This window comes from Parambassis ranga, chromosome 24 (assembly GCF_900634625.1).
Source record: "Parambassis ranga chromosome 24, fParRan2.1, whole genome shotgun sequence".
Taxonomy (NCBI): domain Eukaryota; kingdom Metazoa; phylum Chordata; class Actinopteri; family Ambassidae; genus Parambassis; species Parambassis ranga.
Genome location: NC_041043.1, coordinates 674,716 through 688,754, shown reverse-complemented (window position 1 = coordinate 688,754; position 14,039 = coordinate 674,716). Strand labels below are relative to the sequence as shown.

Genomic DNA, 14,039 nt, shown 5'->3' with positions numbered 1-14,039 from the left:
CTGCATTATTGCAATTATTCAGCATCTTATTTTTATTTATTATGCTGCATAATTCATTATTATTAAGGTGTGTCTGTGACTGTTCAGGACATGATAATGCAGCATTACTATCAGAGTGCCAAAGACGTCAGGGTGTCAGGTTGAGGATTCCAAACTATTATTAAATACTGTATAAGTTTTATATTGTATATCTTGTATATTTTCTTCTCCCTACTTTTTGACATGCTACTACTACAGCTTTAAAGCTAAAAACATGCTTTCAAAACTAAAGTGTGTCTAAATGTGATGACACCCTTGCTATGACTTTTAGTGCTGATAACTGTAAAAGCTGATTTTATATGATTTATTTTGTGAATTCATTTTTTTAATGGTCGTCTATGGGACAATCTGACAACATAGTAATTTAAAATGTACAACTCAAAAAGTAGCCATGCTATACAGTTGAAACTTTGTGAAAATATTTTACAGATGTATATACTTAAATATAGTTAAAACTGTTGTCATGGCGCCACCATGTGGTGAGATATAAAGTGTCAAAAACTGAAAAACGTTTTTAGTAATAACTCAGCAACCCTGAGGGCTACAGCAACGTGCCTGGTATCCATGGATTCAGTAGATGATGAGGAAAAGTGTGCTGTAGGCACGTCCATTTGCGTCATAATAGTTTTTCCGCCATCTTGGATTTTATGCTAAACATACTTTTATTTTTCTATTCCACATACTTCATCCAATCCTTACCAAACTTTGGACAAACCATTAGTGTACAACTGTAGATAGTGTAAGATTTTTTTATTTCCGAATAGCTAATAGAGTTTCATTGCTATTGGCTGAAAAAATGTTTGTGGGCATGGCCATGTGTACTTAATGCACTATAACTCATGCATACTGTAACATATTGCTGCCAAACTATGCAGGCTAGTACTAGGATTTAGTGTACCAAGTTTCATGCTGTTTGGACACTGGGGGGCGCTATAGTGAAAATATATGTATTACTCAACATAAACCCATTCTGTTTTCCAAATGCTTCTGTGAAATACCTGATATGACTTTAAACTGTACAGGCTTCAGAAGTGAGACCTGGCAGCCAGTTCAGCCTTGGTAACGTCCTTCTTATAGTAAAACTATGAAGCTGTAGTGCTAACCTCTGTCCACTTACAAAGTCACAATTCTGTAAAGATTTACAGCCGTGCTGCAGCTCTTTTAAAGCTTCATCTGCAGCATGCTGTATGTGCTGCTAGCTGCAGTGAGCAGCTCTGCAATCACACTTGCAGTTTCTTCAGGAACTGCCATTCTAGTTATTATTAAGTATTCAAGAGGCGGCTGAAACAGAGAAAGAGGAGTCAAGAAAGCTATCTTATGTTGGGAAAAAGTCTTCCCTTCTAACTATTTAGCCATATAAGTATGTAAGCTATTTTCAGCATCAGCATTTAGCACTACACCGGGTTATGGACGCACTTTCAGCCCCTTGGATAGCTCAGGTGTAATGCCCGAATCCTCCAGTTTTTTCCCTCTGAGTTGAAAGGTCTTGTTAGAAAACTGCATGTATCATTACATTATTTACTTGTGTAGTGACTGCAATTATCACTAAAAAATACTATATATATATTTTTAAATGAATCATTAGTCATAATTCTTTAATAAAATCTGACATGCAAAGACAGGGAACATTATTTTGCAGTCTCACCAAAACGTAGCTGAGCAAGTTATTAAAACAAACACACCCAACATCAGTCGATCAGTCGACCTGGCAGTGAAAATCGGCATCAAACATTGTTACTGCTACATGAGTGTTTCTCCACACCCACAAAAATGACCATCATGGTTCCTGATGTCCTATTCTTTTCCTCGTCCTCCTGTGGTTAAGAGCTCAGCCAAGTCGGTTTGGTCTGAAAGCAGCTTTTAAACCACAAGTCCTGGCGCCGTCCCTAGCTGGCTCACTTTCTGCTTCAAAAAGCAAAAACTTTCCATTTGTCCTTGTTTTTTTGTTTTTAAAAAGCGGTGTCATTATAGTTACAGCAAGCGAAGAGCAGCAGGGGAGCATCCCAACAGCTTATTGTCTTATCTGCTTGCTGCCACATTTTAAACTTTTCACATGAAGTCATCTGAGTCGTAGCCATCCTGCACACAAGGACAAGTCACAAACATTACTAAAGTTGGTGTTGAAAGTTAATTAGACATGTACTGTGGTCAGAGAACAGTGAGTAATACACACCTCGTTAGTTTTCATGTTTTCACTCTTCATCAGTGAAGAATAGCTCCTAGGCAGAAAAAAACCCCAGCTTTTAAGATATTTACATATCGTTTTGTTTTCAGTGCAACCAAACTTGACTGATTTGTACCTGAGCTCCTCCATCTCTTTTTTCTTCTTCTGGTCTTCCTTCTCTCTCTTCTTTTGTTCCTGCAACTGGGCTTTCTTCTCGTTTCTCTCCTCCCTGTCTCTTGACTCTTTCTCTGCTGCCAGGTCGGGGAATCGTTCTTCTTTGGTTTTCTCCAGACGGTTCACTATCTCATTGATCTTCTTCTCCACTGCAACAATCTTCACCTGCAAGAAGCATGCATGCACAAGCACATATTCAATGTTAAAAATATGCCCAGTTAAAGTTTTTTTTACATCCTTGTGCTTAGTGGCATTTTGCTGACCTCCTTCTGTCGATGAAAGCCGATTTGTCCAACGTCCATATCTCCTGTCTTCTTCAGGTTGGCCCACGGTGTGTAAACCACATTGATGTTGTTCATCTTGCAGCCTGATGGGAAATCGGGCATACAACACAACAGGAAGTGTCAGCATATCTGCAGTGCGCAGGGTACTCACAATATGTTATTCACAAAAAGCAGAGTAAGGCGAGTATTTTTCCCTTTTACCTTGGATGCTGTTGTTTTTCACCAGCTGTGCACAGTCTATCAGCACCTCTGGAGGAATATCATTTATGGTTTGACCCTAAAAATGAACCACATACAATAATCACAACTGCTTGTTTTCCTGGGCAGAGAAAGAAAATCAGTAGCATGTATTTGTTTTTTAGCTGAAACCACGAGTGTGAACAGTTGTTTGATTTATTGGATTTTAGAGCTACTGTCTCTTTACCTTTGGCAATCTCAGATAAACGTGAGCTGATGACAATTTGTCCACATGAAACCTGGTGGAATGCGGGAAAAACATTTATTAAAGTAAAATCCACAAGTCCTCTATTATAACACCATGGCAGGTTCTTTGCATTCTTTGTGTCCATCACAATTATGTACGATATCTATGTAAACGCATCCCTCTGTAATCATACTGTTGCGCATGTGCTTCTCTTATCATAAAATAAAGACTTACCAGATGTCTTCAGGCCACCCGTACTTGATGAGATCCTCATCTGTTAGCAGACATAGTCTTATGTTAAAAGTGGTGATGACAAATGTTTACATAACGTATGCAAGTAAAGAAGGTCGTGTTGATGATCAAACGCTAATAATCTTACTTTCGTATTTGTCTTTTCCCATGTAGATTGTATGGGGGATGCTCACAACTGAAACATGAAGAGGTTACCCACGATTACTGAGTAAAATATTAAAGATACAATCACATAAAACGGCTTTAAATCAACGAAGCTAATCAAGCTACCAGCTAACACTTGTGCTAGCCAACAGCTGCACTTACCGGCACTTGTGAAGTAAAACACCATTTTACGTGAATTAAATGTTCCCACTGATAAACAACAGAAACAAACACCAATGTCTGTAGGCTAAAGGGGTTTCAAACACAACGAAGTATCATCAGCTGTGTGTCGATTGTCTCTGCTGTCAGCTTTCGCATGTACAAGTTGACCCGGGAAGTTATTGCCTAGCTTAGTGGCGCTAGACAGTTAGCATGGAGCAGACCGGAAGCTGCTACAAAATAAAAGCTTGACGTTTCATGACAGTGGTCACTAGCTAAATATATTGAAGGTCTACTGAGACCTGTAGCTGTGTCGACGCTCTTGAGTCTTAGTTACATTACTTTTCTTTTATTAGGATTCCCCTTATTTACATTAATTGCTATCCCATTCTCGTTTATTTTGTAGCTCAGACCGAACTTTCCTCCCAGCATTTCCGTTTCCGGTCTGGTTATGTAGCTTTTTTTTTAACTGGAGCGCGCTCTTCAAAACACAGAGAAGAAACGCGGGCAGAAGAAGACAGAAGCGACAGAGACTCGGACTTTATATCAACATTTTACGTTTATGTAGCACAACAAAAACGTGTTCGGTGAGAAAAGATGAACAAATTTCTTTGCTCTATATTTGGTTTTGGATACTTTGTGTCGCTCTTAAATGGCTTATTTTATAATTATATATATAATTGTCGTTGACAATAGCTACGTATGTACTTTTAGATTAGGACAGAAAATGGCTTCTGCTTGAATACAGGTAACTGCTGATGAATGTTAAATTGTTATTAAGTCAGAAGTCGTGTGTATATTAGCGAATCAATCCCGCCAATTACCTCTGCTTTGCGCTTAACTATTCTAGAATTTTATCGGCTAACAGTGCCGCTTTGCTAATGCTCACGTAGAGCTACGTTGAATATGTGAACAAACACAATAGAACAGGCGCAGTGTTATATGGAGAACACTGATCAATATCGTAATCAATCATCATTCTCGTATACAATAACATCAGTGGGGTGTCGTTTGTCGCTGTGGCCCTTACACGCTGTCTTTATTCGAACTCCTGCGGAATTTAGTATCAGCCTCTCGACAAATGGTCAAGGCTGTTCCATACTCCACGAGAACAGAGAACTCGCTCCACGGGTGGTAAGAGATAAAAAAATGGCCCTCCTGGAAGGAGGAACACGGCGCACAGAGGAGAGTGTCTGTCCAAAAGGTGGCGATATAAAAATTAATCCCAGTATTGATCACGGTGTTACAGCGGCTCGACGCACAGTAAACACCGGGAGACGGGATGTATTATTGCAGACAGTCATCCACACGTTCACAGAATTAAACTCACACAGACCAGAGGTCTGCTACAGTCAGCTACACTGATCTTCTATCTATTGTCAGCTATGCGGCCCCTTCCCTGAACATTATCAGCTCGTTAGGCCAGGTAACCACGGCTGTGCTCACAATTCATCCATACTGAGAAGTACGGACCACTCAAGATCTCACAAGAGTTGGTACATATTAGAAACAATATATTACAAGTATCACTAAACATTTGTCCTAATCCGAATATCATGGCAACATAATTTGTGATGAATTAAAACAGAATCAACTGTTTTCAAAATCTTTGAGAACCAGTTGCACACTACAAGAGTTTTCCTTAGCTGTAACGGTTAAAGGTGTGCCAGATTGTTAACCCTGAAGAGATGATAACGTGTGTCTGTTTGTAGGTGAAGTCTGGAAATGAAGTCCTCTACTACAAGGAAGAGAAAGCTCTCCTCTCTGCACCCTGACAGGTGAGCTGTGAATTAAACATTTTTTTTTAATTTGGAAAACAAACTTTATATATAATTAAAGAATGAAACTATGGTGTTAACTACTACAAACTCTTCCTGGCTCATGTACTAGTAATATAGTTATCATAACTCTCTTATCTAGTTTTCACATAAGGACTAAATCAAATATGTTTTAAACCTGTGGCTCTGTTGTTAATTCTCATCTTGTATTTTGTTACTCAAAACACCAGTAACCTGGCCAACAATGAGGTGTCTCCAGTAAAGAGAAGGTCTCCAAGAAAGCCTTGGCAGTCTCCCACCAGGAAGAAGACTGTCAGGCATCTGGATGAGGAAGACTGTCCCTCTCCACAGAAATCTCCACATAGACCAGCAGGTAAATGAGACTCATCTGACAAACATGTTGTTTATGGTTAGAGAGTAAACATGTGCTGCCTGATATGATATAAAATTGCACATCTTGTTTTTATTTCTTTCCCAAGGTTCCCCAAGCAGATCACCCCGTAAATCTCCATTCAAATCACCTGTGCTTACAAGCTCCTTCTACGGCAAGCAGAAGCCCAGCTATCTCACTCCACTTGAGAGGAGAGCATTAAGGGAGTCTCTGCCTCCTCCACCTGCTCCTCCCTCTCCTCCTCCTTTGACCAAAAAGCCAGCGAAGAAGACCAGGATGAGTGTTAAAGGAGGTGGCAAGCCCAAAAAGGTGGTTGCATGTAGTAATGAAGGGAAGCTCGGTGTGAAGAGAGATACATCATCTACAAAGCTGAAAAGCAGGTTTGTTTTCCTCCACCGTCAGCGTTGGGGCTTCTGCAGCAAGTGTTGTACTTCTCATCATCCCTCATCTGATGTGTTTTTGTTTTAATTCAGCAATGTTCCTGCTAAATCATCACCGTCTTCCACCACGGTACCTGCTAGCAACAAACCAGCGGAGCCCAAGAAGGCGATCACTATCAGTTTCAGCAGCCTAAAGCCCAAACCCAAGATCTTTGTTGGAGCTGCCTTCTTTGGTACAGGGAAGAAACCTACATCCATGTACAAGAGAACTGCGCCCAAGTCCTCAGCCAGGCCCACTTCAGTCCCAGCGAAAAGAAGCAAAGTACTGCCGCAAGTGAAGAGTGAGAAGCCAAAGCAGCAGCCGCAGGCCACTCCACTGATGAACCAACAACTGACAGATACTGACAAGGTGTGTGTTTGTTTCAAACTGACATTTAGCCACTTCTGGGCAAAAAAGACAGTATAATCAAAGACCTTTTTAGTGTAGTACAATAAAATGATTCACCTTTAATTATTTAAAGCAATGAATGAATACAATGCATGTCTGGCTGTGCTACATCTAAACAGCAACACATTGTCAAGTAGAATATGACTAAATGATTACATTTAGCATTATTTTAATTGGTGCATCCAAGCACAACTAACACTAAAGGCTGTCCTATAGCATGCAGAAGTTGATCAGTATTTTGCTGTGGTTCCTTCCTGCAGACTTCTGTCCAGCTCCCTGACCAGGAGGAAAACCAACCAAGCACCAAGCAGAGAGCAAAGTTTGACCTAACAGACTGGATGGACTCTATAGATGAAGAACCTAAACCTCCACAGACATTAGGGTACTTTGCTGATGTGTAAAACTACTGGCCGAGCTGATTTGTTTTCCTCTAAATTGCATTAAGCATGTGTAAATGAATGCCTCCAGGTAATGAGTTTTCTCTACCTCCCACAGTTCCCCTAAAATGTCAGAGAAATGTGGGATCACCCAGCAGCTTAAGATTGTGTTGACAAGGACCCCAATACCAAGTTCTGCATATCTAACCTCCTTCTGCAACACTCAGGTACACATGCACATGTTTATACAGAACTATGGCCATTTGTGATTATAATACCTTATCTTATATTTGATTCTCTATATGTCCAGCACATATGGCAGTATTGACAATGAAGCTGACTTTGACTGATAATATTAATGTAGTTGATCAATCCCCTCAGTGCAATGTCACTGTGTTGAATGAAATATTTGTGCATGTGTAATATAGACTTTGTTTCTTTCTCAGGATGATGCTCTGACGGAGGACGCATCAGAGCCCATATTTGACCTCAGTGATGTAAACCCCACCAGTGCTGCCTCCAGTCCGCCCAAAGGTGTGCACTCACATTGTTATTTGAACACTGTACAACACAAACCAGGTCCTACAAAAACCTGCAGATTTTTTTGCTGCAATATTTGAGGGATTCATGTGTTTTTGTTTTTTATCTTCCCAGAGTCTGCAGCAGTGTATCCCATATTTGGTTCTGCCTCAAAAAGGTGACGGCTTCTTTAGTTTTCAACAAGTTCCAATATAATATCATTACCATTCACTCATTCATTTATTTGGCTTTCAGGTTAAAGAGCAAAGCACTGCGGCCTCCGGCGTCCTGCAGCACCCCTTCTGCATCTCTGCATAGTCCCTCTGCAGCTGCAAAAGAGCGAAGTGTTCGCAGGAAGAAAGAGAAGCAGGACAATGACCAACTCATTATTGCAAGTTCATGTCGCTTTTTGGTCCATATTTGTGTATCTCAGTAGATCCACTTTTTTTTAAGAATTTTATTGTATTTATTATTACGGATATATTTTTCTTTCACCATCAGGATGCAGGTCAGAAGCAGTTTGGAGCGACAACCTGCAGCTCGTGTGGGATGATATACAGTGCCGACAATCAGGAGGACAATTTCCAGCACTCCCAGTTCCACCAGCGATTCCTCGACTCCATCAAGTTTGTGGTAAATTCTTTCTTCATTAGGGCCCGAGCACTGGCGGTGCGAGAGCCCTATTGAACCTCTAGGGATTATTATATATTTTCTGCGTCCACTAAGGACACCATAGGGAATAGACGCATTCCAAAACTCTTACAAAAGTGTTACGGTGTGGCAGGGGCGTGGCCTCAAAGTTGACCATTCTCCATTACAAAGGAACTCACTCTATTTTCTGCAGTACCACAACATACTTCATGCAATGTGGACAAAATCTTACAGTACTGCTATGGACCAGAGTCTGAACAGATACATATGCTAATAGGTTGATACAGTCATAGCGTTCCGAACTTTCTCTTGTAAACATGTGTTTGTTGTACGTCTCTGGAAATGAGATGAGAGGCCCCATGGTTCGCAAGGTGTGCAAGGGCCCGCAATTCTGCTTGCAGCTTTAATTCTCTTTAAACCCCAGAGCACGCCCTCAATGCAAATGTCAGATTATCATGCTATTTAGGATTGTATGACTCATTTGACATTTATTGGAATGACTATTACCTCATAATGTGCTGGTTGTATTATATATATCATTGAACTGTAATTTATTCTGTAGTATTTTCTGGACACCTTCAGTTTGTTTTGAGTTTAAATTGTAACTCAAGCTTCTCTGTGTGTTTATCCAGGGGTGGAAGAAGGAGCGCATGGTGGCTGAGTTCTGGGATGGGAAGATCCTCCTGGTCATGCCGGATGATCCCAAATATGCCATCAAAAAGGTATGCGCCTGCACACCGGATGCACTTCAGCTCATTGCTTCTACCGTTGTGTACATCCAGATTTTATTTTATTGTTTTTTTCAGGCTGAGGATGTTCGGCATGTAGCAGACAGTGAGCTGGGTTTCCAGCAGGTCTCTCTCAGCAGGCCGACACAGGCTAAAACCTACCTGTTCATCAACACAGAGCGACTGGTGGTGGGGTGTCTGGTTGCTGAACCAATACGACAGGTACAGATGTGACTACATGATAACTGCTGTGAATCAATTAATATCTAACTGACTTCAATTTACACCTTGAATCAACAAGTCATGGCTTGTATATAAATACTTGAACGTCCCTGCAGGCTTACAGAGTCCTCGAGCAGCCAGATCGACAAAAGGATATGACAAAGGACGACTTTATGGAGCGACACAGGGCCTGGTGCTGCTCCACTGTCCCAGAACAAGCTCTGTGTGGAATCAGCCGGATCTGGGTTTTCAGCCTGGCCAGACGACAGGGAATCGCAACCCGTATGCTGGACACAGTCAGGTTAGCTTAAATTTATGTCATCTTTTGTCATCTAACCAAAGTATCAATGTCAAACAAGAATGTTTAAGGGTTATGGTAATTTTACTGTTTCATTACTTTTCCTCTTAGGAGTACATTTATGTATGGGAGTCATCTGACCAAGGAGGAAATCGCCTTCTCTGATCCGACACCTGACGGCAAACTGTTTGCCACCAAATACTGCAACACGCCAACTTTCCTTGTTTATAACTTCATTGCGTGAGATTATTAATCTCAAATACACACATTAAAGCTGCATGCTGAACAGATGTTGAATTGTTCATACCACATTAACTGATCTTCAGCTAGTTAAGTTCTTTCACATGCAAACTAGAATCTGCAGGTTTCCATGTTGTGTATGTTTTAAACTTCAGATGTAGGACATTATGTCTAGAGTTTTTAAAGGTTTATGGTACATCAGTATTTATATTCAGAACTGCCGTTTTTTTATTATTGAATGTTGCATAATGGCAGCACACCCATGTTCATATTTTTCTTGATAACGACTGCTGTGTAAAGACATTTCATGTGTTGTTTTGACTGCTTTTCGTGTTGCTATGGATAAAACTGGAAACCTCTGATAGTATATGTCCATCTCAATAGATTTTGTTTTTACTTCAAGTTTGAGGTTTTCTGGGCGCTTTGAAAGGTTATGTTGCTGCCACACAAGTGTTAAAGGTGGATACCATCATTAAAGGACAGTTCTACTTTGTATATAGATTTAATAAAATGTTGCTTTTCTTTGATTCCAGCTTGTTTCCTGAGACTACATGATGAGTTTTAACAAAAAAGACTGCTTTGGGCTTAAACTCTAACTTAACATTTTGCACCTGTGTTATTACCAAGAATTGGATTAGTAGTCTTGCATAAATAAGTGTAACTGTTTATATTTGTTTGCTTCCAAGACTTTAGCTCCTCTGACACAGCCTCTGCTATAATGCTGTCTCCATGTATCTATCTCATGGATGCACTTTGGATGTATGCTGGTAGACCTCACAGGGTTAACCCAGCATGCAAAAATCTTTCTAAAGTTTTTTATGCAAGAAACTGAAACTGACTTCTGTATATTTATATATATTTAGCAAGTTAAACAATTTGAACATCTGGAGTCACTTTAATATTTAACAAACATCTGCTGATGATGGCCATGTGACGCAGAAAGCTCCATGAAACCAAGCAAGAGATTTAAGGATCAATTTTTTATTTGTAGACTTTACATGTAAAATACAAGAAATTAACACATAATGTTTGCTTCTGCATTTGCTACTTCTGGAATATAGAAAATGCACATTAACATAATTGGATGCATGGCCAACAACAAAAGAGTAACAGGAAATTGGTAAAAACATTTACAGTGTAAAAGCTGACAATACACGTGCAACATACAAAGAGTAACAAGAAAATCAAGGCCCACGCTGAACAGATTTAACACACTACATCCCTAACCTGAAAACTCCAAAAACAGTTGTGCGAATCGGTAAGTTAATTTTTGTTTTTTTTACAGTGTATTGTTGCTTTCCAAAGCCTGGACAATCTGGGCAGCTGACGGCCTCTTTTTTGGGTCTTGCTCTGTGCAGAGGTAGAAGAGCTCCACCATTCTCTTGTAAGAGCTGCCCAGAGCCTTGGTATCCAGAGGTGGCCTCGTTCCCAGACGCTCATAGTATGCATCCTCATCAAAGCTCTCTTCCACTGAGTCCTCTGAAATATAAAGTGTTAACATGTTGCATAAATCCCGAATGTAGGTTTTTTTTCCCTTTATCTAGACTTCTAAAATATCAGTGATTTATTTATTTTTTTAAATTACAAGTGAATGTAATCAGTGTATAAATCACAGAGGATCTCACCTTCATCCTCTTCATCATCATCCTCCAGCATCTCCAGATGAGGCATGGCCAGAGTCATCATCTCCCACAGTGTCAGTCCATAGGCGAAGATATCAGCTTTGTCTGTGATCTCTCCTCCCTCCAGAGCTTCCTTTGGATTCCACGGCTCTGTTCCAATGTACTCTGCTTTTGGAGCTGACACTGAGCACAAAAAATGAGAGTATTATAACTCTATTTATACACTTGGCCAGTTTGTCTACACTCCATGATGCAGTCACCAAATATTATTTATTTATTTATTTATTTTTATTTTAGATACTGTATTAATCCCAGAGGGAAATTCTTTACGGCTGTGTCATACATTGGGTGAAGTGTCTTGCCCAAGAACACACAACCGTGACTAGGGAGAGACTGTTGTCCCCTGTTATGTTTTAACAACCAATGCTTGAGATCTTTGAGACTGCATAGGAAACTTACAATCAGTTTAAATTAAATCTAAAACACACTCTTGGTCTTTTTGAACCTCACACCTCAATTTAAAAATTTATAATTAGTAAAATTAGTGCACATGATTGTTTAGAATTTGGTATAACAGTATCTTCAAACTTCTAGTGACTCATTTTATGAAACTCTTACCTTTCATGTTCTCATCCAGCCACAGGGACACTCCAACATCACAGATCTTCACAGTCTCAAAGTCACCCTTTATGACCACGTTACAGGACTTCATGTCACCATGCAGCAGCTTCTTCTCATTGTGAAGGTACTGTGAAAAAAAGACAAACATTGTTTACACACCTGCAAATCACACTCATTTTATAAAGCAGTGGTTGTTGTGTACAGCTGTGACAACTGTTGACAGTGAGGACCTACCTGGAGGCCACGAGCCACATGCAGGGCCACTTTCTCTATGATGGCAGCAGGGAATGCTTTCATGCCGCTCTCCTTCCTCTTCTCTATCAGGTCATTGAGGGATTGCTCTCCTCCGTACTCCATGGCCAGACACTTTGAGCCATCTTTAGCCACGGTAAAGGCACGGAATCCTTCATGTTGGGATGAAGATGCAGAATTAACACCATAACTTCTAATGGATACAATGTATTTCCCCCAGGGGAAAATGAAGCAATGAACAAACCTTTGAACATTGCATGGATTACAAACATTATAGTCATTTTCATCCCAGAATTAATGAGTAAATCTCACACAATCTCAAAAAACACAACCTTACCAACAATGTTTGGGTGATTGATCTCCTTCAGAACTTTTGCCTCCTCACTGAGGCGCTGCTGGTAAACAGACACTTGTTTGGACACACATTTAGTGTTGATCTTCTTCACAGCCCAGGGTGATGCATTCTGCTTTTCCCATCTATGAATAAAACCGATTATTAAAATGTCCGCCACGTACATGAAAACATGAATGACTCTTATTAAACAGCAACGTAGAAAAATTATGGAGGTTGATTTATCTCCACTTTGGGCAGCACAAACAAACCTGTTCATGAGGTAAACGTTGACTCCGGTCCCACAACCCAGCTTCTTCATGAAAGGGGAGGCCGGGATGGTAATGGGGGTACCTCCGGTACTCAAGGGGCTCCTCACTCGGACATTTTTAGGAGTTTTAAATGCACCCTCATCATTGCTAGAGACAGGGGAGGCCATTCTGTCAGAGGAAACATATATTATTATGATTAACCGACTTGTGCTACAATGCTACTTAAGAACATTAATATAGATACAGTCACTTGTTGATATGGCCTCAGCCACAGGTAGAATAGGGCCGATAAACAGCTGTGCTGCTACAGGCATACGCTGTCAGGGGACACAAATATTATCCAAGCCATTCCCTGTCCACCTCGAGCCCTCTTATGTCTCATTTTTCTCATCAGCCTGATTCCTACTAGTGATTCATGTCATTAACTGTGTTTGCTGTCTTCCTCAGAGTTTTCTCTCTCCCTCTCTCTGCCTCCAGACCTGCAGTTCGACACCTGACGATGCTTATTGCCTGCACAAGTCTCATGATAACTGATGGTGTATACATCCGCTATAATATAAACATTAGTGACCAAAGCTAACGTCCAAACTGCCTAAATGACAAAGATAGCTTAATGATATGAAGATAGGTTGCTCCGCTGATAAGTTAAAGCGGCGATATGTTTAATACTTGTTTTAAAACATGAAACATGGTCGGTAATTTAGCAAAAGTGACATTACCTGCTTTTTTTGCCTGACAACAAAAACACCGCGGACGCTGTTACTAAACGCGCCGAACGTTCAAAATGAAGCACGCATGTACGGCAGCTGCAGACGGTCAAACACAGCGGAAAGCGTTTGCCTAAAAAAACGAACATACACACAACTGTAGCTCACAATAAAACAACTCATAGTACAAAGTAGTGGCCAACGGCTATTGTGACGTACGTCGACTGTAATGTGAGGGTGCTGTTCCTTTATTATTTGAGTGGAACAACTTTTCCATTCCCCCCGCAAGACTGAAGGTTTGGGAGAGAAGGGAAAGACCGTCGCCAGAGCAGAATCATAACAATATAGAGCAACTTCCTGAGCTCAGCGAGGATCTGGATACCAGAGGAGGAGATACAGAAAGAAAAGCCTGCCTGCAGACTTTAAGGACTACCCAGACAGGACAGGGAGGAGAAACTGGACCACGCATGTTTAGACGTCCACCTGCAACACGACTACGCATCGAAACCTGAACCTGCAGTGGTTGATTTGGTGTTGGAGAAAAATGCATCTCTCCGGGTGG

The 14,039-nt window shown here is 40.7% G+C and overlaps 3 protein-coding genes across 3 annotated transcripts; 1 reads left to right on the top strand and 2 right to left on the bottom strand.

Annotated features, from left to right (window-relative positions):
- Positions 1-1,603: 1,603 nt before the first annotated feature.
- ccdc25 (coiled-coil domain containing 25) lies at positions 1,604-3,833 on the bottom strand. Its single transcript, XM_028398075.1, has 9 exons — positions 3,644-3,833; positions 3,465-3,512; positions 3,320-3,359; positions 3,086-3,137; positions 2,863-2,938; positions 2,641-2,744; positions 2,340-2,542; positions 2,213-2,258; positions 1,604-2,118 (listed from the first exon to the last, which is right to left on the bottom strand). Exons 1-9 carry the CDS (start codon positions 3,666-3,668, stop codon positions 2,089-2,091), a joined length of 624 nt encoding a protein of 207 aa, XP_028253876.1. The 5' UTR covers positions 3,669-3,833; the 3' UTR covers positions 1,604-2,088.
- Positions 3,834-4,113: 280 nt separating this feature from the next.
- On the top strand, positions 4,114-9,928 carry esco2 (establishment of sister chromatid cohesion N-acetyltransferase 2). The gene is made up of 15 exons (XM_028398059.1): positions 4,114-4,227; positions 5,353-5,418; positions 5,649-5,791; positions 5,898-6,189; positions 6,283-6,598; positions 6,898-7,019; positions 7,133-7,241; positions 7,461-7,548; positions 7,669-7,711; positions 7,789-7,924; positions 8,035-8,166; positions 8,817-8,906; positions 8,991-9,134; positions 9,251-9,435; positions 9,544-9,928. The coding sequence occupies exons 2-15, from the start codon at positions 5,366-5,368 to the stop codon at positions 9,674-9,676; spliced, it is 1,986 nt and encodes a 661-aa protein (XP_028253860.1). The 5' UTR covers positions 4,114-4,227; positions 5,353-5,365; the 3' UTR covers positions 9,677-9,928.
- Positions 9,929-10,760: 832 nt separating this feature from the next.
- Positions 10,761-13,542, bottom strand: pbk (PDZ binding kinase). Its single transcript, XM_028398070.1, has 7 exons — positions 13,490-13,542; positions 12,771-12,938; positions 12,505-12,644; positions 12,150-12,319; positions 11,913-12,042; positions 11,298-11,477; positions 10,761-11,151 (listed from the first exon to the last, which is right to left on the bottom strand). Exons 2-7 carry the CDS (start codon positions 12,935-12,937, stop codon positions 10,952-10,954), a joined length of 987 nt encoding a protein of 328 aa, XP_028253871.1. The 5' UTR covers position 12,938; positions 13,490-13,542; the 3' UTR covers positions 10,761-10,951.
- Positions 13,543-14,039: the final 497 nt, after the last annotated feature.

What these genes read in the sequence shown, in the direction of transcription:
- ccdc25 (XM_028398075.1), bottom strand. Translation starts at nt 3,668, where the DNA reads ATGGTGTTTTACTTCACAAGTGCCG. An exon ending in GAAAAACAACAGCATCCAAG is followed by an intron (nt 2,745 to 2,862) that starts GTAAAAGGGAAA and finishes ATTTCCCATCAG; the next exon opens with GCTGCAAGATGAACAACATC. An exon ending in GCTTTCATCGACAGAAGGAG is followed by an intron (nt 2,543 to 2,640) that starts GTCAGCAAAATG and finishes TGCTTCTTGCAG; the next exon opens with GTGAAGATTGTTGCAGTGGA.
- esco2 (XM_028398059.1), top strand. Translation starts at nt 5,366, where the DNA reads ATGAAGTCCTCTACTACAAGGAAGAGAAAGCTCTCCTCTCTGCACCCT. An exon ending in ATCTCCACATAGACCAGCAG is followed by an intron (nt 5,792 to 5,897) that starts GTAAATGAGACT and finishes TTCTTTCCCAAG; the next exon opens with GTTCCCCAAGCAGATCACCC. An exon ending in AAACCTCCACAGACATTAGG is followed by an intron (nt 7,020 to 7,132) that starts GTACTTTGCTGA and finishes TACCTCCCACAG; the next exon opens with TTCCCCTAAAATGTCAGAGA.
- pbk (XM_028398070.1), bottom strand. Translation starts at nt 12,937, where the DNA reads ATGGCCTCCCCTGTCTCTAGCAATGATGAGGGTGCATTTAAAACTCCT. An exon ending in CAATCACCCAAACATTGTTG is followed by an intron (nt 12,320 to 12,504) that starts GTAAGGTTGTGT and finishes CCCAACATGAAG; the next exon opens with GATTCCGTGCCTTTACCGTG. An exon ending in ATGTGGCTCGTGGCCTCCAG is followed by an intron (nt 12,043 to 12,149) that starts GTAGGTCCTCAC and finishes TTTTTTTCACAG; the next exon opens with TACCTTCACAATGAGAAGAA.